Genomic DNA, 26638 nt, shown 5'->3' with positions numbered 1-26638 from the left:
CAGCTAACACACACAAAGAGTGAACTCTCTCCAGTGCATGCTTTAAAAGTCTCATTAGGACATTAGGTAAATGCACAACACAACCCATTATTTACCATAATAATAACAAACATTTTCTCAGTGTCACAATGGAATGGAGCAAAGTTTACATGATAACTGTTGTTACATTCAGTTAAAACATATTTCATAGTGTTGATGAAAGAGACCTGATAGCTCTAATGGCATTGTATAATGTTTAGATTACATCTTGCCCGTCACTTATTTCCATCAGCAAATACTTTATTTGTCTTATCTGATGCTACAGTATTTAGACTAAACAGAGCTAGTGAAGATTTTTGGGGACAGAGCAGAATCGGTCATTCCCTCGATGTTTTGTTTACCATGCTATGTAAATGTTGTGTTAATATGCCACTGATTAAGGGCTGCGGTTGTGTGTCATTCCACGTGTGGACGTGTGATGTGTTGTCCTGCATATTGATGATGACATCTGATTTAGTTTCATTTTTGTTGTTATTGTCAGCAGACTAAACAACATCCTTTTTAGTAGTCAGAGGGTTTGTTGGCGTTTTGCTCTTCGTTTTGTGCTGTTTTTAAGAAGAAGCCCCTTTGTGTGATTGTTGGTTTGGCTCCAGTGGGCCACCCTGAGGAGATGATCGGTGGGGATGCTCTTTTGTTGTCTGGACTTTTCTGTCAAATTCCCCAATATCCACAAGTCTGGTTGTCTGAGTGGTTGAGGAGGGGACATTACAGTTTGTATTTTTTATATAGAGGATGGTTCAAATAAAAAGTGAACAGAACCACTTTCCTCTTCCATACCCCCCCTAGTCCTCCCCCCCCCCAAAAAAAAACAAAACAGAAAAGAAAAGAAAAAGAAAAAACGGATGCCAGCGTTACGAGGAAAGGTCAACTAACAAATGACACTCTGTGCTAAACTGGGGGCTTCGACCCCAGAGTATCTACTCGCTCCCACAATGCAAATCCCCTGAGTTGCAAATCCTCCTGACCTGGTGAGTTGACCCCTGCACACCCTGGAGACAAACCTCAATAGGTGTTATGGATGATAGCAGAGACAAGAGAGAGACAGAAGCAAGAGGAGGAGGAGAGTGAGAAAATTAAGTCTTGGTGTATCAACTATTTCTTCCTTCTCTTCTCTCTCTTTCTCTGTCTCTCTTTCTTTCTCTCTCTCTCTCTCTCTCTCTCTCTCTCTCTCTCTCTCTCTCTCTCTCCCTCCCTCTCTCTCTTAGATGGGGACGTCTATGGGGGCCCTTTATGAGTTGACAATTAATAGTCTCTATAGATCTCCTGAATGGTGAATTGAGATGGATTGTCTCTCGGCTATTCAGCGGCGTTCGAGCGTGCCGCTGGACAAAGAGCGGTGGCTGTGAAGCCGAATTACCCATAAGGCCATTTCCTTTTTTATTTCACAGACGTAGGCCCTGTGGGAAGAACCCATGCGCGCGCACAACACACACACACACACACACACACACACACACACACACACACACACACACACACACACACACACACACACACACACACACACACACACACACACACACACACACACTCTGTAGTACTAGTGACCATTTTGAAACCAGATCTGTGCCAGAACAGTGTCCCTTTAAAACAGTGATCTTTCAGCAGCTCTTTCCGATGGCGTGCCTTTCGGGTTACGGGGCTGGTGAGAGAGAAAGGATCGCATTATGGTCGACGTCTGTTTAGTTCTCGCTCTATGTCTGAAGGCAAAAATGACATTCGCCCATTTCAGTAGCCACAATGCGACATGCCATACGTCAATCAGTTTTTTTTATCCTGCAACCATACAGACAGGGAAGCATTGATGTTATGACGGGGCCATAAATCACCAAGAGAGTGCCTCAAATTACGGCCAACACGAAAGGAATGGGAAGCGAGTCTCCGTATATGAAGCGTTGTTTTGGACCACGTCCGTGAAATACCAAATGCCTGATTTGTACATGGTTGCGTGCGGTGTTGCGCACCAAAAATAGCTGATTGCGTTGTGAGTTTACACTGTAGATTGGTTATTTCTGTGCGCAACACCGGCGCACAACTAAGTCAGGCTAATGGGGGGTGGGGGGGATGCTGGGAAAGGCCATCTAAAGAGTGGGAGATAATGAAATGTGCAGGCAACATGGGGAGGCCATTGAAGTTTTTTTGTTGTTTTGTTTTTAATCTGCTAATGATGTCTTAGGGCTCTAGAAACTGCTCTTTGGCCAGTGGATTTCTTCCCATGGTAGTTTGTATTGGGCGCTGAAGTGCATACAAATGGCTTGTTAATTAAGATGGATGGTACTTGCAACAAACAAAAAAACTGTCTTCATGATAAGGTTAAACATGTGAGGTTTGGAAGGACCTCCTTGTAGCGTGGAAGTTTGTATGTGTAGCGGAGGTCCGCATCCGTGTGTGTGTGTGTGTGTGTGTGTGTGTGTGTGTGTGTGTGTGTGTGTGTGTGTGTGTGTGTGTGTGTGTGTGTGTGTGTGTGTGTGTGTGTGTGTGTGTGTGTGTGTGTGTGTGTGTGTGTGTGTGTGTGTGTGTGTGTGTGTGTGTGTGTGTTAGTAAAAAGGCAAACTACTCTGAGGTCTAACCGTAGACGTTCTCATCTCGTGCACTTCCATAAGTGGCCTCTGTAGGGAGAAACTGTCCCTCATTGTCAATTTATTCGGCAGAAGGTTTCTCTTTTTTTTTCAACGTCACCTCATGTTAAATGCATCAACATTTCTCTGTCATTTTTTTTCTTTCGCCCCTCAAAATGTCTTCAGATCAGGCTGTCTTGCCAAGCTGTTTCCTGCCGGGGCCCTAAATGACCGAGGCAGATGTATGGTGTGCAAAATGAGTAATAGCTTGCATGGATATGGAGATTTCTTTATTTATTTATTTCTTACTCTTTTTTTTAAATGAGAGGTTATCCTTTGGATCAGGAATACCAAAATGGAATTATGTGAAGTGATGCAGTGTTTAACTCACGGAAGATTAGTTATAAATTGTCCATGCTAGTTCATTGTAACTAAGTGGAACTTTTTTTGTGATCCAAGTTGTATTGCAGCTAACTTAGGACACAACTTGGGTTTTCCTTTTTGTTGAGAAATACAAAGCTCATATGGTGAGTTTTGCAGCTCGGGTTTAACATCATTAAGTTTAAGCTATGGGTAAAGTTATCTCAACAGAGTTTGAGCTAACTTTACCTTGTAGCTTGTTACACTGGTACTAATGCTGTATGTGACTATCTGTGCAACTAAACTGATTTAATGTATCCTTTGCACATATTTATTTTTGGAATATTAAAATACGTTTGTGGTTATGCTCAAACTCAAACTCTAGAACTTCAAGTGACGATTGAATATAGAAACTGTGAAGTCATGGATGTTTATGATTCAGCTGGGATTCTGGAATTATTGTAGTTCTGAGATTTGATGTGAAGAGTCAGTGTTAACTGGAAATGTGCCTGTGTATGTGTGTTCACCTTTTGAGAAACTGGTCGACCTCCCTGTGAGGGAGTTCGACAGCCAGAGAGAGCTTGGAGAGTCACCACAGTCCCCCCTGATTGGGCACCATCTACTCCCTCCCAGCACACACACACACACACACACACACACACACACACACACACACACACACACACACACACACACACACACACACACACACACATTAACACAGGCTGCACGCACGCACGCACACACACACATGTACTTACGCACACATGCATGCACACTGCTTTTTCACCCTCTCCCACTCTTACCATTGTTAATGTTTTCTTTCTGTGTGTGTGTGTGTGTGTGTGTGTGTGTGTGTGTGTGTGTGTGTGTGTGTGTGTGTGTGTGTGTGTGTGTGTGTGTGTGTGTGTGTGTGTGTGTGTGTGTGTGTGTGTGTGTGTGTGTGGAGGGGGGACTTAGTCTGCATGGGGTGGCTGGGACTTTTTGCACAACAAACCCAGTTCTGTTTTGGATTAGGCTAAATGTGGTTCTTGCAGACCTCCCCCCATGCATACGTGCACACACTCACCAACACACACAGCATTCCTCGCAGTTTCTCACTTGCACTTATAAAAGAAAGTAATGAACTACTGTGTGCAGTAGTTAGTTTGCATAATTTCTCCTCTAACCGCCTACTATGCTCACCTCCATCCTCACTAGTAAAAGATGGTCTCAATTTAACTTAACCCTTCGTCCTACGTTTGTACTGTATATATTGACAGTTACAGCTGTTGAAGTTCGCATCTGTCTTGTATTAATATACTGTAGACCAGTGGATTTCAACCAGTGGTGCGGGGACCACCAGTGGTCCTCGGGGGAGCTAAATTAGTTACCATAGCGTCACAATCCTTTTAACTACTTAGCTTCGCTATTCAAAAATAGCAGATCTACAAGCTCATAGCGTGGCACTGAGTGCCGCGCTATGAGCTTGTAGATCTGCTATTTTTGAAAAATCTCTTAAAGACGTTTTTTTCACTGCTGTGGACTACTTTGCTAAAAAGAGAGCAAAACTTTGCTTTTGCTCTCAGGTGTAGTTGCAGATCACCAGGTGCGCAGTTAAACACGGGACATCTGCAATAGCTGCAGTGCATCTTTAAGTGTGAAGCTGTAATTTAAAGTGACAGTAAAAACTATAATTTATAGGATAATAGCAAAGTATTCATTCCACAATTATGGCCTAATAGGTTGGATATGGCAAACCTCTTGAGCCTCAAAGATTTTTTTTAAATATTTGAATGTTGGAGAAAATTAGCTTGCTGGATTGACTGAACTGCAAGTTCAGTGCAATATTCATGCATGAAAACAAACGGGTAGGTGGGTCATTTTGGGAACAAGATCTCTTTTGATCCATTCCTGGCGCCAAACCTTTCTTGGCTCTCAACCACCTGGTTAATCATGTTGGAAGTAGGGCCTAATGATTTAACATTTTAATCACTGCCAAACAGCATTACCGCAAGCTAATCATTTAACATCGGACAAGCAGTTGTCGCAGATCTGACTGAGGCTATTTCATAATTAGGTCAAACCTAGACGGGGCCTTCAGCGCTGCTGATGCTTTTTTTCATTCTCAAAGCTGTAGCAAATCTTCTGCATCAATCTTTGGTCGACAGCAACGGATGCCGTTATAGTCTTTAAAGCCTTTCTCTCTACCTGCCTACATGCCTACCTGTCTGTCTGTCTGTCTGTCTGTCTGTCTGTCTGTCTGTCTGTCTGTCTGCCTGCCTGCCTGCCTGCCTGCCTGCCTGCCTGTCTGTCTGTCTGTCTGTCTGTCTGTCTGTCTGTCTGTCTGTCTGTCTGTCTGTCTGTCTGTCTGTCTGTCTGTCTGTCTTCTCTTTCTGTCTTTTCTGTCTCAAACCAACTCTTGGCTTGAAAGAGACATGCCTTGTATCTGTATCCCATAGATTTAAGAGTTCTGTTAAAAATCCTGCTGGGTTCAAGGCCAAGCAGAGCCTGTTCGAAAGGATCTTCCACTCTTAAATATTCATGACAGCTCTGGCACACATTCATCTCTTCAACCCGCTGTTGGAAGAAAGCAGTAGTGGGCGCCCTGGTTACTCAACCACACAGCATGCATATGCCTCGTAGACACAGGCCTAATGACGAAGTCCTGGGTATTACGGTAGTCCAGTTCTTGACCTGTTTGGAAAATCATTGATCATTTTTACCTAACAAACACTATATATTGATAACTGATGAGATGTATTCCTTTAGCTGTGAAGGTTTTCAGGTCTTATCAATGCCTATGAGGTTCATTTGATTATAATCTGCCATATACATTTTTGAGCGCTGAAAATATGTTTTCTATTTCACGGGTTTTAAAGGAAGTAATTTAAACACTTACAAATTTAAGGTAATGGCAGAGAGAGAGAGAGAGAGAGAGAGGCGTGATAAGGCCCTAGACTCACGCAGAGCTGCCGGCTCCAAGATAGAGACCAGTCGTCGCCCAGCTCTGGTTATGGTCTCCTTCCATTTTTCAAGGAACCCTTAAAAAGAACAAATGGACTGATAAAAGTAAATCAATTTTCTCCTTCCATCTTCAAAGCATACTAGTTCGTTCACAAGAAGGCTAATTACTTTGTTTTTACCTTTAATCTCACGAGAAGCAGAAGTGCACCGCTTTTTGAAGTTTGCTCTAACCTTTTTCATCCCGGCATACGGTAGTCTACTATAGGCACCAGAATGTAATGGGCTATGGTAATTTGGATGATAGCTTTGAATTGTACTCTGGCTTGAGGGAGGGGCAAACGTCATGTCCCAACATTAACTGTAGGCTGATCTCGCATAAGGCCTAATTAAAATGTTCTCCTTAGATCTCCCAGGTATGAACAATAGTGTGTGTGTTTGTGTGTGTGTGTGTGTGTGTGTGTGTGTGTGTGTGTGTGTGTGTGTGTGTGTGTGTGTGTGTGTGTGTGTGTGTGTGTGTGTGTGTGTGTGTGTGTGTGTGTGTGTGTGTGTGTGTGTGTGTGTGTGTGTGTGTGTGTGCGTGCGTGCGTGCGTGCGTGCGTGCGTGTGTGTGTGTTTGTGGGGGGGGCTTTGAATACAGCTGTTTATAGTGAAGATGAACGCCAGCTCGCACAGCTTTCTTGGCCCGGAAATGGGACCATTCGAGACGGCAATTCATCATGATTTGTTTCCAGTCCTCCCCATGTGCAGTGGATGTCAACGGGCCTAGAACCTCTGCAAAACAATGCCCTGGTCCAGACGACCTGGTGGGTTATTGGTTCTGCCGGATTATATATCCCAGCAGAAGCACTCGCAGGGAAGCCTCGCTTGGCAAGGGGGTTCGCTGGGGGCTTGAAGGGGCCTGCTGTAGACAAACAATCTTTTAACAGTTGGTGAAGTGCTCCTCAGAGAGGACAGTGATCCCCCTTTATTAAAACCACTTGTCCGCCATTGTCTGTCTCTCTACTACCCCCCTCTCTCTTACTCTCGTTCACTCCTTCCGTCTCTCTCCCTCTCTCTCTCTCTCTCTACCCCTGTGTTGGTTACATAAGGCGGAGGTGCTTCGTGATCGTTTGCAGGCTCTCCTGTTTTGTTTTGTTTAGTTTTGTCTGTCTCTCTCCCTTTCCCTCTCACTCTCTCTCTCTCTCTCTCTTTTTTCCACTGGAGAAGATTTTGGGGTTGGGTGGGGGTGGACTTGAGGGGGATAGGATCCGTATCCTGACTTCTCGCTCGCACAGTGTGTTGGGGTTTGGCGAGTGTCCAGCTTTGTCTGCCTTTTTCGCGGGCACATTCCCGTCTGCGGCACGCTCGGATTCCTGTCTCCGGAGCGCGCGTGCACTGCCCAGTCTAAGGACTGCGGTCGAGAGATGGATTGTGCTGCAAGCAGTTGTTTGACAAATCATGCCAGTCGGACTCGTGATTGCATACGTGTTATTTAAAAAATGTATTTAAAAAAAGGAAATTTTAAAAGCCAAAGGGTTGGATAAGTTATACTGGCCTGTCGCCTTTATTATTATTTACTGACATTTCCTTTTGTTCTCAACAGACGGGAGCCAAGATGGTATTATAGCCGTGTGCTTGACCCACCAAACCCACAGGTTCTTAAGCTAACATCCCTATAAATCTGCAGCCCGAGAGCCTCCGACGTTACATCCAAACATTCAAATGAACACGAGGAGAGGTGGAAGGGAAAGTGAAGATAAAGTGAAATAAAGATGGTCTTTGTCTGTGAGTCTGGGGAGTTGCAGGAAATGAATTATGTTGAATGTGCCGTTATATCACCCCGGTCCCACTTTACATTTCTCTTACATAGCAGGGCATTCATCAGACGTGCACAGGATTGTGCCATACGGTTTTCAGATTAAGGCAAAGGCAAACACAGAGACAGAGCCTGGGCTTTCTCTAGACAGTCGGCAATCCATTTCCAAAGTTGCGTGGATGACAGATCCCTTCATACAATGCACTGCCTCTTAAATAGCACAGAAACGCTGGAGTATGATTTTTCCAACCAGAATAGAGTTAGTTAGCCTGAAGCCCTGCAAGTTCGATCCATCCAGTTTTGAGATGCCTGTGGGTTATTAGCTGGGACGTCCTTACTGACCTCTACTGTGATGGGCGTGGTGCTCAGAAGCGTTCACAGTCACAGCGGTTGGAAGGGATGTAACCTCTCAGTCTGAAGACTGAATATGAGAAGGCTCAGCCATGACTCTTCATCTCTCCTCTGTCTTTTTGGGGAAACATGGCAATTGGAGCCTTCATCCTTTTGGGGCTTCTGCTGGAATACTTCGTTGACAGCCAAAGTAGTACCAGCCTTTCCCACTGCTCCTCAAAGACGGCTACTTCAGATTACGCAAGGCCCATCAACACACTTGCTAAAACGTAACCTTAGATAAGCATCGTTTTGTTGTAAACAACCCATGCATTAAGCCTTGGACTGGATTTTCTTGATATATGTTTCTTTTTAAATTCTAAATTAATGGAATCGCCACATGTTTCATAGGTTATAGAATTGACTCCCCTTTTCTGGCATTACAAAAATTCTTTTGTACTTTTAAGCTATTTCATTCTGCGCCAAGGTCTGAGTAATTTCTTTAAACAATGTCTTATTTTGGCTGTATTTTATGATGAAGTGTTATGTGGAATAGGCTTGTGATCCCAGTTTTTGACACATTAGGTCCAAGTTGGGGTTGTGCACACAACAGCAAAAAAAAACATATTATGGACCAACCAAAGTGGAATTGTTCAATTTTAGAGGCCACGCATAATGAGAGTTGGAAGCTGGTGCTTACCTCGAACCTTGACCCCAAGTCGTCAACAGCATCTAATGAGATATGTAATCATTTTGAGATGATTATTCCCTGCATGTGGCGCGCCCTCATCCAGCTTTTATGATTTGCAGTGAGCTCAAGTTTTATAGTCCAACTGTTGCATCAGTCAGGTCACGTTTTTGGGAGCTAACCATAGCTTAGACGAGACGTATGCTGATAATGATGTGAATTTTTATCCTTCGCAGAGGTTGTAGCTGTGCACTGTATTACTCATCGTTAATGCACAACAGTATTCACTTAATTAATCACTCTGTCCGCTGGTCGGAAAGAAACGACTGACTCACTAACTCAGAATATGTGTGCGACCGGCTACCTTGTTTCTGTGCCATGAATTTGGTAGAACTACAAGTATGACACACTAGAGGGTGGTGGTGGTGGTGGTTTGGGGGGGTCTTCTTTTGCTAACCTCCACCTTCTACAACATGTAGATAATAAAAGGAAAAAAGTTGTGTTCTCCTGCAGTCCAGACACAGCTGTAACCAGATCCCATTTCTTCTCACCATGCAGACTGACTAAAACGCACCAGGGTGGACTGGAGGAACTATCTTGGCACCTTAAAAGAATGGGGGGGGGGGGGTTGGTGTCTGTTGCTTAGCGCGGTAGCAGAAAACGTCTGACTCAGGTTTCACTGCTTCAGGAGAATCTTCTTTGTCTTTGAGATGGCACCACTTACACTTTCAAAGAGTATGCATTTATGAAAGTTGAACGGATTTGAAAAGAGAAAGCCGTGTGAGCCGGGGGGGAACAGATTACATGACATCTGAGTCATACCTCTCACTGACACATATATCACATCATCTTAAAGAGATTAGTAACCAGATTAATGCGTCACGTCTTTTTAGCCATTTAAGATCTTATCTTAGATCTTTTATTTTCTCTGTGAGTTTTATCCTCATCTAAATTGCATTTGCATGCGTGTGCTTCTGCATGTTCAAAGTTTATTGTGAAGCACATTTTAGCGTCCCAGTGATTGAAACACGCTATACAAATGCAGTTTGAATTGACTTGATGCCTGAGGATATGTTGCAGTCTCCAACTCTTTGCTATTTCTGAGATATAATCTCCATCACTTAACCCATTCAGTCCGGGGACGCATCTCTGTCATTTTAGATTTCTTTTCTTTTCTATTAAAAAAACTGAGTGCCGCACTATGAGCTTGTAGATCTGCTATTTAAAAAAAAATGTAATCGTAAAAATGTGTGCAAATCTTTGAATGTTGTTTTAAAGCGAACATTTTTAACTCAAATCTTTGCTTCTGGGGGATTCTACAAATGTCTAAATCCCAAAAAATTATGTTGCTATATCAGTGGTTCTCAAACTTTTTCCATGTCAAGGACCCCCAAAATGATAGGTATTTGGCCGCTGACCCCCATTTCAAAATATGTCGTTCCAAAAATGCTTGAAAATATATATATTCAATGATTTGCACAAATTTTACGACTTGTCAAAAAAAAGCAGATCTACAAGCCCATAGCGTTCCCGGATTGAATGGGTTAAGGTATGATAATGGACAGTGGTCAGGAACCGCTTGACACGTGAATCATTCATACCGCCCCCATAAATAATAGAGCCCTGCCAGCCCGTTAGCAGTAGCTGCAACTTGAAACAGCAGTCAGTGAAACACAATCTTTTACCGTGTAAACTAATGTGTTTCACCTGCCCTGGCTAGGGCGTCCGGGTCTTGGGGCCTGTGTGCCCTGGAGCAACGCCACAGAACCAAATCTCCTCTTCCTCCGTCTCTCTCCATGATCTGTTCTTCACTCACTCTGTCTTGCTTCCTCTTCCTCCCGATTAATTTTTCACCACAGCTCTTTGATATATTTCCTGTCCCGCGGGAGCCTGGGTAATGCAAACTGGAAGACGGGAAACATAATTATTTCTCAAAACTGCACTTCTGCCCTAATTAGTTCCTCCTCAGAAGTGGGCTTGCATTATTTACACATCAAGGGGGACACACGGCCTGGAGATAAATATTCATTGTTTGTTGACTTTGCCCGGGTCCCTGGGCTCGGGCCCTGAGTTGAGTCGAAAGCCGAAGTTGGTGTGACCTGCTTATGCGGCGCATCTGCCTAATACTGTACATAATCGGTCTTGTTTCTGCTGCAATGGTTGTGACTAGGGTTCGATTTTTGGATATATTTTATCCCTGCCTCTGATCAGACTGAATTAAATACATGCACTTTCAACAGTTTATGTTTGATAATCACAATTTTCACATTTGAATCCCTCAGGAGAGTCAGGATCAGGGTTGAACTTGGTCATGGTCGGTGGGGTGGCCTCATAATTGGGTTTGATCCCAACAGGCGAACATGTCCAGCATGTCCACACTGCAGTTTAACTTTCCAAGACTATACTACTCCTGGCATCACTCTGAACATGCAGTATTTTCTTTCTCTTTTGATATACTTTAATGAAGTCAGAAAGGAAGACAGTGGCAGTTGTGAGGAAAGAGGTCCCAGCTGCATTTTGTTCTGTGTCCTGTGCATTTTGTGGGGACACGGTACAGTATTTTTCCTGTTAATGGCCGAAGTATGAATAGACTGCTGTATCTGCCGGTCCACCAAACCCCCCTCCATCTACCCCATCCCCCACCTCGGAGGTCCATATGGCCTTGAGGCCCATTGTCTGCCCTGTAAATATCTTAAGGGAAACTCAGGTTGGTTGAAAAAAAAAGGAAAAAAAGTCACCCATTGTGGAACCTTTCGACAGCTGTTCCTTTTTTTCCTGTTAGGCTCAGCATGACGTCGATGCCGCTACACCAGAACAGTAGAACCAACGGTATAATGTCCAGCCTCACGACGGCGGGCACAATGATTACCATAATCACTGTCAACATTAATGGAGATTCCATCGCTTGAGAATTTAAACACGGCTTTTACATATTTACAGAAGCAACAAACAAGAGAATGTGGGGCAAAAATGTCTGTTATGATTCAGAATCGAGCCATGTTTACCGGCTTTGAAATATATATTTGGGTTAGAGGATGAGATGGGGGGGATCACATTTTAAGTGGTGGGATATGAGTGGAAATGTAACATTGCCAGGCTAGACAGAGAACATCTGACACCGCAAATGTCTGCCTCACTCTCACTGTCTCGAGTGCACCGCTTTCCCCCAGACATTTGCATAGCTCTGTACTGTAGCTCTGGTCCTGTTCTACTTTGTTTGTACTCGCCACGGGAGGTCCTGCCTGGCTCAATGGCTGGAGGGTAGTCAGTTTGATTCCCACTTGGGATCACATTGTCTGGAATGCACGCACAATTTGTCCCAGTGAGATGCTGCACACAGTAAAATCCTCAGGGTTCAAATCATAAGGACCCATTTGGTTACATTTGTACACTCTCTGAGCTAGAAATGGATTTGAAAATGATCTGCATGACTTGATGGGGCAGAAAACCGTTGACCCTCTCTCGCACTGTGTGATAAAGAGTGAAGAACAATGCTTGAAACATGCTGTTTTAACTCCGATATTGAAAATGAGTCTGTGACACCTACATTGACTGTGCCACATACTGCAGAGTGGGCCCGGCATTGGAGACAGCTGTTTCCCTTAGGTCACATTATCAGAAAACATCATGTAAATGTCCATAGTTATGCCGATCTCACGCAATTTTACATTCTGTTGAGTCAAATGATTAAAATGCCTTAAGGTCCCTGACTGCCTGTGTACAATCAACACGTGGATGAGTAATCATTTTTTTAAACTTAACGAGGATAAGAAGAGCCAGAAGGGATTTAATTCTTAAGTCATGGGAGTCTCGCTTCTTGAATACAATTTGAAGCGAGGTGTTGTTTGAGACTCTGATAATAGATATTTTCTCTGCTACTACTAGTCTCCACACAAATAGTAGATGAGATAATTGGTGATTATAGATACCAACACACTACCTTGGAGGCTGCTAGACTAGAACAAGAGTGAATACAGGTTACCATCTCTGTTCCTCTCCAGCCTCTTTATTTGTAGTTCCACTTAGGATTCATGAGAACGATAACTTTCCCCTGGCCTGCTGCTTGTCAATCACCAGAAATCCACGGGAGAGGAGGACAATGTTTTTTTGTTGTTAACTTAACGGGTCTAGCAGGCCAAGTTTGACATAGGATTTTTGATGGAAACAGACTTGTTTATTCTCCCCCCTTTCTCTCTGTCTCCCCCACCCACAGGTCGAGATCACACTGCAGGATGTCAACGACAACCCTCCTGTTTTCCCCAACGATATTCTTGACGTGACCATTGAGGAGAACATTGGAGATGGCTACAAGATAATGCAGCTAACAGCCACGGATGCAGACGAGGTACTGTAACTGCTCCTCGCATTTTTCTATTGTGCCTGTCAAGATGCTCAGCCTTTCACTCAAAATGCACATGCATTACTAGAGTAAATAAACCACTAAGGATTTAAACGCATGTACATCTGGAAGAAAGCGACACGTGATACATATAATTTGAAACAAATCTGTTCTGTGAATATTTATTTTAAAACAATGTCCGTAGCTGGAGACTTCTGGAAGGATTTTTTAGATTGGCACTTAAATGATGTTAGACTTTGGTAGAACCTTGGGTTATATACAGTAGTTATTTGTGCATGATATAAGTTCAAATAATGTCAATAATCGATATCTCTTGCCTCTGTGCTCAAGGATTAAAACAAAGCTAAAAGTGTGATTCTGAGACCTTTGCCAATAGTAGAGGAGCAAACAGATAAAGTTGATTGTATATCATGGACAGGTTGGTAGGTCTATAATCCAAGGTTCTACTAAAGTTCAACAAGATGTTACATTGTGCATAATGGTGGCAGAGGTCATAAGCAGGCCGTAGCATACTAACCTGTGCTTCTCCACTAAGTGAATAATGATGCCACATAATTGTTGTTGTTGTTGTTGTTGTAGCCCTTGCTATACACTTGGCAAGGTCCCCAGCCTGCAGTTACTTTCTTCCTCACTATTTCACTTTTATCACTATCTCTCTCTCTCACACACACACACACACACACACACACACACACACACACACACACACACACACACACACACACACACACACACACACACACACACACACACACACACACACACACACACACACACACACACACAGAGAGAGAGAGAATTTGTGTTTTGACATAACTCGAGGCATGTAAAGACCATGGTGTCACGGAGCGACGTGGACGCAAGCGGACTAGTGATAGATTTTTTTCGACCGTGAGGCTCCGATAATCCCTCTGCGGCCCCCGTAGTTCACATTACATCACTGGCATCGCCCTCAATTACCAATCGCCTCCATCTTTCGATGCTCTAGGCAGGATGTGGACATGAAATCCTGCAGCGAGTGAAAAGGAGGCCTACCCCCATCTCCAAGGTCTGCGGTCCATCAGCCCATGCCAAACGACACAATGGAAGCGAGTGGAAAGAAGTCAGGCCATAGAGGAGAAAGATTAGTGTGAGAGAGGGAATATGGAATCAAACTTAATGTTAACTTATGAGGCCACACGTCTTTTATTGCACAGCTGTTGCCTCACCCCTACGCTTAGGTCTCAATGTGAGAAAAACTCGACATAGTCCAATTTCGTCCGTTTTCTCTTTTATCAGAATTGTATATTGACTGTAAATCTCAGGCCTGGAATCAAGTCAGTATTTTCAATAGGGGGATTTTAAGGACATTATTTGATTACTTTTTTTTTTTTTTTGCTCCCCAGTGCCAGAGACCTCAAGACTTTGATCTTGAAAGGTTTAACATATGGTGGTGAAATCAAACTGAGCAGTGTTTCTTTCACTGTCGTTCCCTTTTTCCTCACATTTGACTTTTGAGGGGCGCGTCTGCGTGAGCTGTGTTCCACAACTCAAAAGTCGAATGTTATACTTTCACGCACGTATCTAGACTTCAGGCGTTGAATTGAGTTCATGTGCTAATATCTAGTTGAGATGATGAAGGTCAAACAATAACCCTTTGTTGAGGGGAAGTAGCATGCTGCCCGCAGTGAGACTGAGACATGCAGAAAAGAAAAACCGTAAGACCAAAAAAAAGAGAATCTAGTGGAGTCTTTCGAGAATTACAGGTTATAGATGTTTATCCCAAACTTCAACACTGCCATGAATAGGGTCGCTAAATAGGAGCCTGTGTTTCATTCCAGCTCCTGCTCAGAGCCAGGCAGAAGTCCGGCCAACACTTTGCCCACATCCTAACGCAGGAAACTTAAGTTGCGCTGACACTAAGCGTACGGAACGCACTGGAGCCCTCGCTGAGAGAAAGCCACATGTGTGAGCCAGAGTTGGAGTAGCCAAGAGCGCAAGCTGTTGGCCAGCTGACTGGCTGAATTCAGACATCATAATGATCCCATCCAATTTAACAGTGCTACATGTGGGATTCATGTGTGAGGGTATTAAAATGCTGTTTCTTAGCATCCGTTTTTCGCTACACCCATTTCCACCCCAAAGAAGGAAAAGGTTGCGTACGGGTTAAAAGAAAAGAGATTGCTCTCTTTTATTTTATTTTGTTCTCCTCACAATGCGGGCTAGGTCGGACTCTCTTTGAAAAAAGTTTCTCACCTCATTTTGAAAAGAAATACACTACCTTTTGTGCTTTTGTAGAGAACCCGAACATTTTATTAACATGGTGACCTAATGTGGAAAACACGCTGCAGGTAAAGCTCTCTTAATGAAGAAAAGTACAACAATGGGTGTTTTTTTGGAGAGGCCTCCAAAAAGTAACCTCAGCCTGAAATTGAGCAGTAATGTGTTCCAGAGACACACAACTCTTGTAAGCAGCGGCGTATTATGCACTTTTCCTTTTTGTTTTCATTATAACCGCCGCCATTTCTAAGGCATGAATGTGTTCAGAGCGGATTTACACCATGACAGTCGAGTTGAGTTGAGACTTTACCGCGTTTCAACAAGGGTTCATCTGGAGGGCCTCAGTGACAACAAGCTGTTTGCGTTATGATTGGCCTCGCCTGCTCAGCTCAACGTTGCATTCCGGAAGCCCGGAATCCCTGGCGGCGCTGTCTGCTTCGCACCTCTCCACTCCTCATAGGAACTGCCTGCTCCCAAAAACCACTCGTCTGCTAAATGAGTTTCCTTCTGTTCCTGAGTCTGCTGCTCCGTGGAAGTCTGCTGTTTAATTGGTCAACCCGCCCACACGCCACACAACCCCCCCACCCACCCACCCCCTTAATGACAATGTCTTCTGAGGGCCGTAAAGTAATCCTTAGTGAAGGTCAAGGGGGCGGTCAATGTTGGTTAACTTACAGTATGTGTGTGCACACATGTGCACGCCATGTTCGCGGACATGCCTGATCGTGTGTGCATGCACACATGCGAGCGCGTGCATAAGAAAGTGTTGAACGGGGGCCTAGATGGGACCCCCTACTCTGTCTCTCTCCCTCCTACCTCTCATGCTCTGCTTTTGAACCCTATCAGAAAATTAATTGGCAAACTGCGGGTGTTGGATTCCGGAGCCGCAGCCCAGGTGGCTGATGGGATTGCCAGACCTGGAGCTCCTGATTGATGACAGCGGGGTCCTTAAGATGAGCAGAGCCTCACTCAGTCCGTCCTCCTAATCTCCCCGCGCCTCCCCACTTTTACTAGGTCTGGATCTATGAGCACGTCTCTGGTAATGCAATGAGCAAGAGAGAGAGAGAGGCAAGGTCAAAATGACAGGCATTTTTATCTTATCATAAAACTAGCAGTGATGGGAAAGAGATAAGGAGTCAGACATGAACTAGGCCTCTTAATATGTACTCCATCTAAGGCTGTTGGAGACAAACACTGTGCTCTGGCTGGTTGGTTCATTATCTTTGCACAGTCTCTCATTGTATCTATTTAAAGGAATGGGACTGTTTTAGAGAAAGACATTGTCAATATATTAACCACATGAACCCTAGCGTCCCTATTCTGGGGTGAATATTTGGCGGAAATAGCAGAGCTCCGAGATCAGCTTGTAGATCAGTTATTTTTGGCAAAGAGATTTGATGTAGAGGGTTTAAAAGGAGGACTATACTGGCATCCCACTTCTATTCATGATGGACAGAAAGTATTTGGTTCTAAGGCCTCCAATCATGTGTCAGATGCATTCACTACTGTCTGTCCAGGATGAACATAAACACTAAAATATTTTACTTTAGACGAACAATAACTCACAGTATGCATAATGTGATGCATCCTCAGAACTGTACCTATAACCAATAAAGGAATATTTTAAGATATTCTGCAGGTATAGAAAGCACTTAATGCAACGCACATTGCATAAGCCTCACCATTGTCCTGCCACGATCAAAAAGCTGCCCAGACTTCACGGGTAGCTGAAAGAGACACATTTAGCTTAGCTCTTTACCAGCTGTAACTTAAAGCCTTCGCTTCATCTCGATGAATAGCAGCAGCTTTTGATGTGCCATTTTTGCTCTTCGGCGAAAGACATGGGCAGAGACAGTTGTCTGATGTTTCTCAGGATGCTATTGTGCCCAGGACAAACATAAATGTCAACTTCTGTCATCGGGCTTATTCAGTTGTCATATCGCATTCAGTTCTCCTCTCCTATTCCAAAGCCCCTGCTTTAGCTTCCACATGTGTCCTGGCGGTTGTACTTGTCCAAAGTACCGGGGGATCTATTAGTTGCCTTTATAGAGGAACACTATAGCCTGTAGAAGTTCAAAGACTAAGAGGGAGTCCCATGAGAATATCACCATTCAGCTGCTGTGTTGATTTTTCCCTTCTCTCCCTAGTCCATTACGCTACCCTAGATAAGATTTGTGAGTGACTTCTTACTACTAAAGAATATTAATGTTTTTAATTAGTTTCAACTCATTTCACCTTTTAGGATGTCCTCATTTCACTTCACCTATTAGCCAAAAACTTTGCGGGCCAGAGTTTTTTTTAGCTTCAAAGACATATTCATCTTACAATGCAGTTCAGTGGAGTTTAAAATCTACAGTAGTGTTGAAATCACACAGCACTCTTCCTGCATGTCATTACGACATTATGGTTTCATGGCTCATACAATTGCACTAGCAAAGCAAACAGGACACATGAATCACATAATCAAACGGGGGGCTATAGTGCCAAATTGTTGCAAACAAACATGAATTTTCGTACTAGAAGTTGGTGGTTTGGTTTCATTGATTAGTAGAGCCTTCCGTTTAAAGAGTGTCTTGAACAGAGAAGTGTGTCATTCATCTGGGCCGAGAGGTTGCTCTCACTCTGAGGACATGACACGCTAACATGGTGTAACTTTGATCTTGTGATCTCATGATACTGGACAACCCGTGGTTCCTGAGAGTTCACATCTGAGGCAGCGGTTTCAGGAAACAAGTTAAATGTATTGTCCTGTGTTTTGCCCTGTAGCCTGAGAACTGGGATGAAACAACTTTTTTGAAAGCACCGCAAATATTGAGTTAATTAAGGTTTGGTTTGGTTTGCTGCCTGAGAGATAGAGTTGGGTCAATTTGAAACAATGAATGTGTGTAAACCCAACAAACACTGACTCACCGTTGGTCCAATGTTACATTTATGGTTTGTGTCCTGTAAACATATGCATGTTTGACCATGCAAAATCCTTTGAGGTAAGGTTGTTGCAGTACTTCGTCTGAGTCAAGCGCTCAAATATCACAATATAAAACTTTCTGAACTGTGACTCTCTTCTTTCATGACTACCATGTTTTTTTCTCAGTTTTTTCTCTGTCTCTTTTTACTTACTATGCATTAAGCTAAATTTGTCACTGATGTATGTTTTTGTTTTGTTTACTACCTGACTGTACACATACTTTAACGGAGGATCTCCAATAAGCTAATTTGGGTTTATGTAGGCTACCTCTCCCGCACAATTCTCCTATATTTATTTCTAGGCCGATGCCGGTTGGGGATGATGCCCGTTGGGAACGCATGCCATTCGGTTATGCAATACCTGTTGTACCCGAGTACTTAGTGCACTACCCCTTTTCATAGTGCTTGGAGGCCAGTCTATGACGTCAGTACTATGACATCATATGTGTGTGTGTGTGTGTGTGTGTGTGTGTGTGTGTGTGTGTGTGTGTGTGTACGTATGTGTACGTGTGTGTAAATGATCAAATCAAATCAGAAATGCCCTTTAATATGTGTATTTTTAGCGTTGAAAAAACAATCAAATCCGCACACCAGAATGCTGCTCCCATCGTGGGTTCATTTATTGGTAACCTTTCGAGCCGGGAGGCTCTTCCTCAGACATTACTGCCCAGTAAGGTCTGAGGAAGAGCCTCCCGTATTTTTTGATCCAGCACCCAGCCCAGCAGGACAGGACGTGCCTTTTGCCACTGTGTGATACCTTTTTCCTCTATTTTAGGGTCCCAACGCACTTGTGACTTACACTATCATCAGCGGGGCGGAGGAGAGTTTTCGGATCGACCCTGAATCTGGTGACCTGATCGCCACCAAGAAGCTGGACCGGGAGCGCCGCTCCAAGTATTCCCTACTGGTGCGCGCCGATGATGGAAAGCAGTCCTCGGACATGAGGCTGAACATCACCGTCAGCGACGTAAACGACCACACCCCCAAGTTCTCACGTGGAACGTACTCTTTTGACATCCTCGAAGACACGACGCCAGGTAAGGATTCATGCGAGTACCCGAGTGACATCATCACACAGTGAGTGCTGTGAAGCATATCGTCGCGGTCGTAAATCAATGAAAAGTGGCGGTTTTGGACCTACAAGGTTTCTACCCTACAGTGACGATATCAGGACTAATAGAGAAACCTTGCACAGAAACATACAGTACACATACTGTAGTATGTTCGGGCTTGGTAAATGGTGTGTCTAAATTTGATTTCAGTGTTTGTGATAGTGTCCTCAACAGCCATCAGTTTTCCTAATGGTATTAAAAAGGTTTATCTTATCTTTTTGTAGAGCTAATGCATCACACAAGCTTCTTTTTTAAAGATAATTTATTCTGCAATTTTTGCTTTACTAGATAGTAGAATGTAGAGGGACAGGAAACTGAGATAAGGGAGACATGTGAGATATGACGGGGGTCGGATTCAAACTTTGTGAACCTCATGACTACCAAGGAGCATGTTGTTGGTGCACTAACTGGCTGAGCCCCAATAGGAACGTTTGAAGTACGTTTTCAACATTTTGTTGTTTTTGTAATTTTTTAATAGAGCAGCAGACATCCCCCCAAAACCTCCCTGTCTTCTAATCTGTTTTATCTGACTCAGTTTGTGTCAGTAGGGTTGCCAAGATGCAAGGCAGAAACAGATACTGAATGGACAGGATGTATGAATGCAAACATGAGCAAACTAAATGATTAATGAATAATGATACAGTGTTTTAAAAAGCGGTTTAGAAATTATCATTTTAATTTTTAGCTACTTTCTTTTCTCCAGGCTGCTAATGTATCATTTGGCCACACCACTTTCTCGGTAGAGAATTAACATACAGCCAGAAATGTATTTAGTGTAGCTACAATATACCAAGAAAAAAAAAGAGACCGTTCTAATGTTACTGGTGTAAATGTGTCCCAGGCTCTATCGTGGCAGCCATCTTGGCCAGCGACTCCGACTCGGGGTCGAACGGGGAGATCACCTACTCGGTGGAGGAAGACGACGAGGACGAGACCTTCCTCCTGAACCCGGTGACGGGTGTGTTCAACGTGACGCGGTCGTTGGACTACGAGGCCCAGCAGTACTACATCCTGACAGTGAAGGCCCGGGACGGTGGAGGCCAGGCCGGCACAGTGCGGGTGTACTTCAACATCCTGGATGTGAACGACAACCCTCCGGTGTTCAACACCACTGCATACAGCACCTCCGTCTCAGAGAACCTGCCTCCAGGCTCCAGCATTGTCACCGTGGGAGCCAGTGATGCTGACGATGGTACGTACCGTACATGTTATGTAATACACACACAGTACATTCAGGGCCGATTAAGGCTTTGTAGTGCCCGGGGCTATGACCAGGTTTAGTGCCCATTCTACGAGCGTGTTTCATTCTTTATTCTTTTTTTCTACCTTTATTTACCCAGGGGAGGTTGGCTGAGCAGGAGTGCTTTATTCAACAACGCCCCGCTTCACATTTACACAGACACACACATTAAAACCCGGGAGCTGCCCAGTACAGCTACAGTCAGCATACTGTTGGCCACTAAGCACTAGCAGCTCTACTGGAGCTGTGAAATCTACAGATCTACAAGCTCACAATGTGTTGCTTGTAGATCTGCTGTTTTCGCTATTTGTGGTACGAGTAGGGCTTAAGTGGGTAACATGTCTGAAAAATACAACTGCGTGCATGTGGGGGGGGGGGGGGGATCTCAGCTTTGTCAGATAAGAAGGCGATGCCGCATGGACAAAAGATTGGGAACCACTGGTCTAGAATAAAGAAATATTATATTTAAACATTTTACACCATGGCTCTGCAAGAGGCCGTCTATGACAAGGTCTGTATGTGTAACCGGTAGACACAGCCAATTTAACAGTATGTGCATGCTGCCAGGAGGCCACAGAAATACCTCCACAAATGTTTTTAAAAATATATATTGTATGTTTTGTACTTTTTATAATTCTATAATTCTATAGTGGAAGTCAATGGGGCTGCGATCGTGCTGAAATCTTTCCCAAATGTTGGAGACATTCGTCATAGATACAATAAGTCATAGACAAGTGATATCATAGATGACTGATGTCACAGGCTGGCCACATGAAGTCCAAAATCCTCGGGATCCACGTAATTTCCTTGTTTGTTTGTTTGTTTGTTTATTTAATTATTTATTTATTGATGTACTTACTGTATTTGATTACTTTCTTACTTACTTACTTACTTACTTACTTACGCAATGAGGCCACAGCCAGATGACTATAGCTATTTGGTGGTCCTTGGCATGGAAAAGTTTGGGAATCCTTTGGTCTAGAATAGATTTCAGAAGATGTACAGTACATAGACCCATTTTTCGGTGCTTAATTGCATTCTCTGGGATTATGTATAATAACACTTACGACGCTTAGAACACCCACTAAATGATTTACATGTGCATTTTAGGCATTTGATGGTTTTATCCAAACTGACTCACAAATGTGAAACACCACAATAAGGTTCCTTGATCAAACAGCATGACATGCTACTACAAACAGACATGAGACATGAGAGGGCTAGCAGTCACAGTTACAGTAACTGGACAGTGTGGTGCTGGAATATCCCATAAACTGTGAGCATTTATGCAACATGCAACATAATTATACAATTTATTGTCATAGTCCATAAATCAGTTGTGTGAAAGGTCCTAATTTAATGTTGGGCTGTCACTTTGTTATGACAGTTGGATATAGAGTATAGCAATTAAACCTACATAATTTTTTCATCCTTTTTCCATGTCATGCATGAGTGATTTGACGAAATTACAACATCCCTTTAAGCATGTGATTAAATGGATTAAGATATCTCTCAATATCAGGTGGTGTGTCCATGTTTCTCAAGTGCCGTATGGTATTTTAACAGTCCCTGCTACTCTTTCCTACTGTAATTACCACTTCAAGCAGACCTAATGTGGTTATTGTGACCTACATTCCTGGGAAATACACTCAACCCCAGTCTGTCTTGGTCCTCTGGCGTCCGGGCAGTCTGACCATGTCCCAGACTCGCAGATATAACCTCCGCTTCTCACTGTCAAGATAAAGCACTGCCATTGTTAGCACTTCCTAAGTCCTGACCCCTGACTCCCAGACTTTGTCTGTGGATGTTGCGGCCGTAAAACCGGGATGGAAGTGCTACTAAGGGCTTTTGATAAGGGATTGCTTGCTTGTGTACTGTAAATATGTGGTAGAGTGTGGGAAGATGCCAGCACTTTCCACATGAATACCCCGTTGAGTTGAATTACAGACGCTCAATTTAAGCTCATTTTAACCCTGGCTCCAGGGGAGTAGTGCGGATTAGGACAGATTTTAAGGGTAGATAGTTTTGCTACATTGGGGTTTAGTCGCACTCTAGTTATGTCATTTAAATAAATGTTGCTCTTTTGAGAGGGATTTTCCCAAATTGTTCAGCGGCGCTATCATTTTTAGGAAGTGGCCCGCGGTGTTGTTTGTCTTTTGATAGCAATCTGTCATGGTACAGGAATGAATCATCCACTTCGACGGACAAGTGTAGCAACCAGAGCTCCTGCTGATGTGCATGCACAATTTGTGGAAATGTAATGTCGATAACGAACAAAAGCAGTTAATTCAAATTCATGTATGCATCTCTAACAATGAGAGCCCGTTAAATCAGTGCCTGACCTCTAGTATTGTCTCATCGCTTGTTATCCTGCTATTGTTTATACGAGGTCATTCTAAATAATCCCCATTCAAAGTATTTGTCTCCTTTTTTAACACGATAACAGTCAGATGTTTTTTATATTATACATCGGTGAATTGAATTTCAAAAACAGATATCTATGACGATTCATGAAATAATCAAAGCAATACCTTTCCCATGTCTTCCAGGTCTAAATGCCCAGCTCTTCTACAGCATCGCATCCGGTGACCCTCAGGGCCAGTTTCACATCACGAAGGAGGGCGTTCTCCAAACAAAGAAGGCCTTGGACAGGGAGACCCAGTCCTTCTACAACCTGGTCGTCACGGTCCACGACTTAGCCCCGCCTCCCATGACCCGCTTCACCAGCACCGCCCAGGTGTCAATCATCCTCCTGGACGTCAACGACTGCCCGCCCTCGTTCACGTCCCAGAGGATGGCCTATGTCCAGGAGAACACGCCGGTGGACACGGTGGTGTTCACGGCCCGCGCCGTGGACGTCGACAGCGGGCCCAACAGCTACGTGGAGTACGGCCTCAGGGGTCCGTTTGGCAACAAGTTCAGCATCGGCACGATCGACGGGGACGTGAGGCTGGTCGGGGAGCTGGACCGCGAGGAGCTGGCCAACTACACGCTTACGGTGGTGGCCACCGACAAGGGCGAACCCGCTCTGTCGGCCACCATGGACGTGACCATGATGGTGCTTGACGTGAACGACAACACGCCGAGCTTCTCGCAGAATGTCTACGACGTTGAGATCGAGGAGGACACCCTGACGGGCACCGATGTCCTGCAGGTGAGAAGAGAGATGAGCTTGGACAAGCTTAACCACTTATCACTTATATACTTTGTTGACTGGGGTCTCCCAGGGTTCTGTATGATATGAATTATGTTAAACTGGTACAATAACATCTCTATTCCACTCTGTTCTACTAGGTGTTCGCCAGCGATGCTGACGAGGGCACCAATGGACAGATCCGCTTCTCGGTCGCCGAGGGCAACACCAATTCCGACTTCAGGATAGACTCGGTCACGGGGGTGATCTCCGTGGCCAAGCAGCTGGACCGCGAGGTGCGTTCCTCTTATTCGCTGGTGGTCCAAGCGGCCGACCGCGGCAGCACCCCCCGCGTGGACCGAGCCACGGTCAACATCGTGCTGCTGGACGTGAACGACTGCACACCGGTGTTCGAGCTCTCGCCCTACACTGTTAACGTTCCGGAGAACCTCAGAGACCTGCCCAGAAACATCCTGCAGGTGAGTGTGAGTGTGAGTGTGTGCGCGTGCGTGTGCGTGCTAGGGCGATCATTACATTTTACTTGACCTGTTAAAAATCCCCATTTACAGTAGTCAAGTAAAAGCACATTGGTGCTTATGGACAAGTTTTTCGTACACTTCACCATACAAGACTGTAGTACAAAAGCAGTGAAAATAGCTGATCTACAAGCTTGCAATGTTATTTCATAATGTTTAAATAACAAAAAAGGACATACAAGGTTTCCACCCAACAGCGACTATTTCCTGTGAGAAAGCAAGGCAGAATGTTACTATGTCAGCCCAGAGACCTTAATGGCTTAAGAGTTTAACCAGATTTGCAATGATGCTAACCCAATAAGTACAAGGATGTATATGGAATCGTTTTAACTGAAGCACTGAGCATGGTGGTCTTGTTTTGTGTAATTCCATAACAAATACGAGATGAAAAATATGAAGAAATCAAATATGATTGCAATTAGTTCTGCTCAATTACATCTTTTTAGGGGAAAAAAGGGGGGGCGGGGGTACAGCTACAGTGGGTTTGCTACACAAAAACACTATGGTTCTCTGTGGCCCGTGAGATAGAAAAGGCCAGGCAGCCCACAATAGGGTTCACTAATGAACATTGTAGTACAAAGATTTATAACCCACTTTGAACATTGAACAGTGAACTATGGTCTCGTTTTTGTTATCCGTAAGATTTCAGAACACGGACAAGATGAACACAGTGAATGGACAGAAAAATGCATCCTCATATTTAACATTGAGTATAAATGAGCCTTTACTTTGAAACTATTAGCTTGTGTCCAGCATTCTTAACATCCAGAGCAGCCAGTGGCCACACAGTTAGAGAAGCAGACATGGCTTGTGATTAGAAGATCTCTGGTTTGGAACCCTCAGACCAACTGTGAAAATCTGGTTAATGAGCAACAATTTCCCTTCCCCCAACTACTACCAACCACGTACCCACGAGCAATGCAAATTGGTCCTGTGGGGAATGCAGCTGAACATTGTGGTTATGCTAGTCTAATCCCCGATACAGATTTTAACTGTGAGTGAATCAGGGTAGTGCTAAAAGACTCAGTAAACTGAACCCAGGATAAATCGAGGTTAAACAAGCAAACTTTTTTGTGAATGCGTCCCTCTGTGTCTGCTAGGTTGTTGCAAGGGATGATGACCAGGGGACCAACGGTCAGCTCAGCTACATGCTCAGCGGTGGCAACGACGAGGGCGCTTTTAGCCTTTCATCAAGTGGTCAGCTGAGCCTCACCCAAACACTGGACCGTGAGATGCAAGGGAAATACATGCTTCTGGTCACAGCAACGGACTCAGGTAAGGACACAGCACATGTGCTCATACAAGGCCCACATGGGCAGTTATTGTGCCATTTTGAAACATTTTGTAAAAAGGCAACACAGTGACAGAAAGCACAATTTGTATTGCTCTTTTTTGAATGCTGATATTTGTAAAGTGTAGTGATCATGGACATGACCAGTTATTTACTGACTGACTGACTGACTGACTGACTGACTGGTGAAGTTACACCTTTGGCCGGCCAGCTGGGTGTTGGAGTTGCCAAATTGGCCGTTGATCTTGAACAGTTCCTCCCACAGCCATCTTAAGTTACATCCTCAGCCTCCTCAGAAGGTGTTTACAGTGGTTCCACTCAGCTCATTCCAAACTTATTGCACACTACGACCGGAATATTTTGCTGGTCCTGGATAATATAATATCGTGACTATCTCGCCCTCTAGCGTTTCATACATGGCCCAGACATATACTAGATTTTGACCTCATTTTGTTTCTATTTTGTCTGTCGACAATCATTGTTTGCAACATCATTTTACTAGTATTTCTTTTGATTTTTTTGTATAGATTTTTATGTATGAAAGGTTCTGCGTGAATCAAATTTGCCATTGTAATCCATTATTAATATTGTACTTTTAGGTTGTTTACTGTAACTTTCTTCAGTAAAAAGGAGAACATGTCTAGTGGGGACAAAAGTGCTACACATACTGTATAAAGCGTCTGTATTGCATCAGTTGGACATTGTTTGATTTCAACAGAGCTTCAACATATTCTGAAAGCAACCAACAAAACCAAGCTGGGGAAAAAAAACAAATGTCAACAAACAACATTTTGATTTGATTTCATACTGTGTGTGTGTGTGTGTGTGTGTGTGTGTGTGTGTGTGTGTGTGTGTGTGTGTGTGTGTGTGTGTGTGTGTGTGTGTGTGTGTGTGTGTGTGTGTGTGTGTGTGTGTGTGTGTGTGTGTGTGTGTGTGTGTGTGTGTGTGTGTGTGTGGCACAATAACCTAAACATTCGGGAGTTTTTAGCTTGCTAAATAACGGGTATTTTTTTACTTATTCCCCAGA

The 26638-nt window shown here is 43.9% G+C and overlaps 1 protein-coding gene across 1 annotated transcript in view; it reads left to right on the top strand.

The window, feature by feature from the left end:
* The window catches only part of fat4 (FAT atypical cadherin 4), a 108715-nt gene that overhangs the window by 41468 nt on the left and 40609 nt on the right, over positions 1–26638 (top strand). The window contains exons 2-7 of the mRNA XM_084041511.1: positions 12930–13061; positions 19075–19336; positions 20253–20603; positions 23201–23805; positions 23946–24263; positions 25421–25595. Of these exons, the coding sequence (XP_083897637.1) occupies positions 12930–13061; positions 19075–19336; positions 20253–20603; positions 23201–23805; positions 23946–24263; positions 25421–25595 (1843 nt within the window). The remainder of the gene's footprint in view (positions 1–12929; positions 13062–19074; positions 19337–20252; positions 20604–23200; positions 23806–23945; positions 24264–25420; positions 25596–26638) is intronic.

Source organism: Gymnoscopelus microlampas, assembly GCF_963454915.1.
Source record: "Gymnoscopelus microlampas genome assembly, chromosome: 18".
NCBI classification, from domain to species: Eukaryota; Metazoa; Chordata; class Actinopteri; order Myctophiformes; family Myctophidae; genus Gymnoscopelus; species Gymnoscopelus microlampas.
This window is presented reverse-complemented; position numbering and strand designations above follow the sequence as displayed.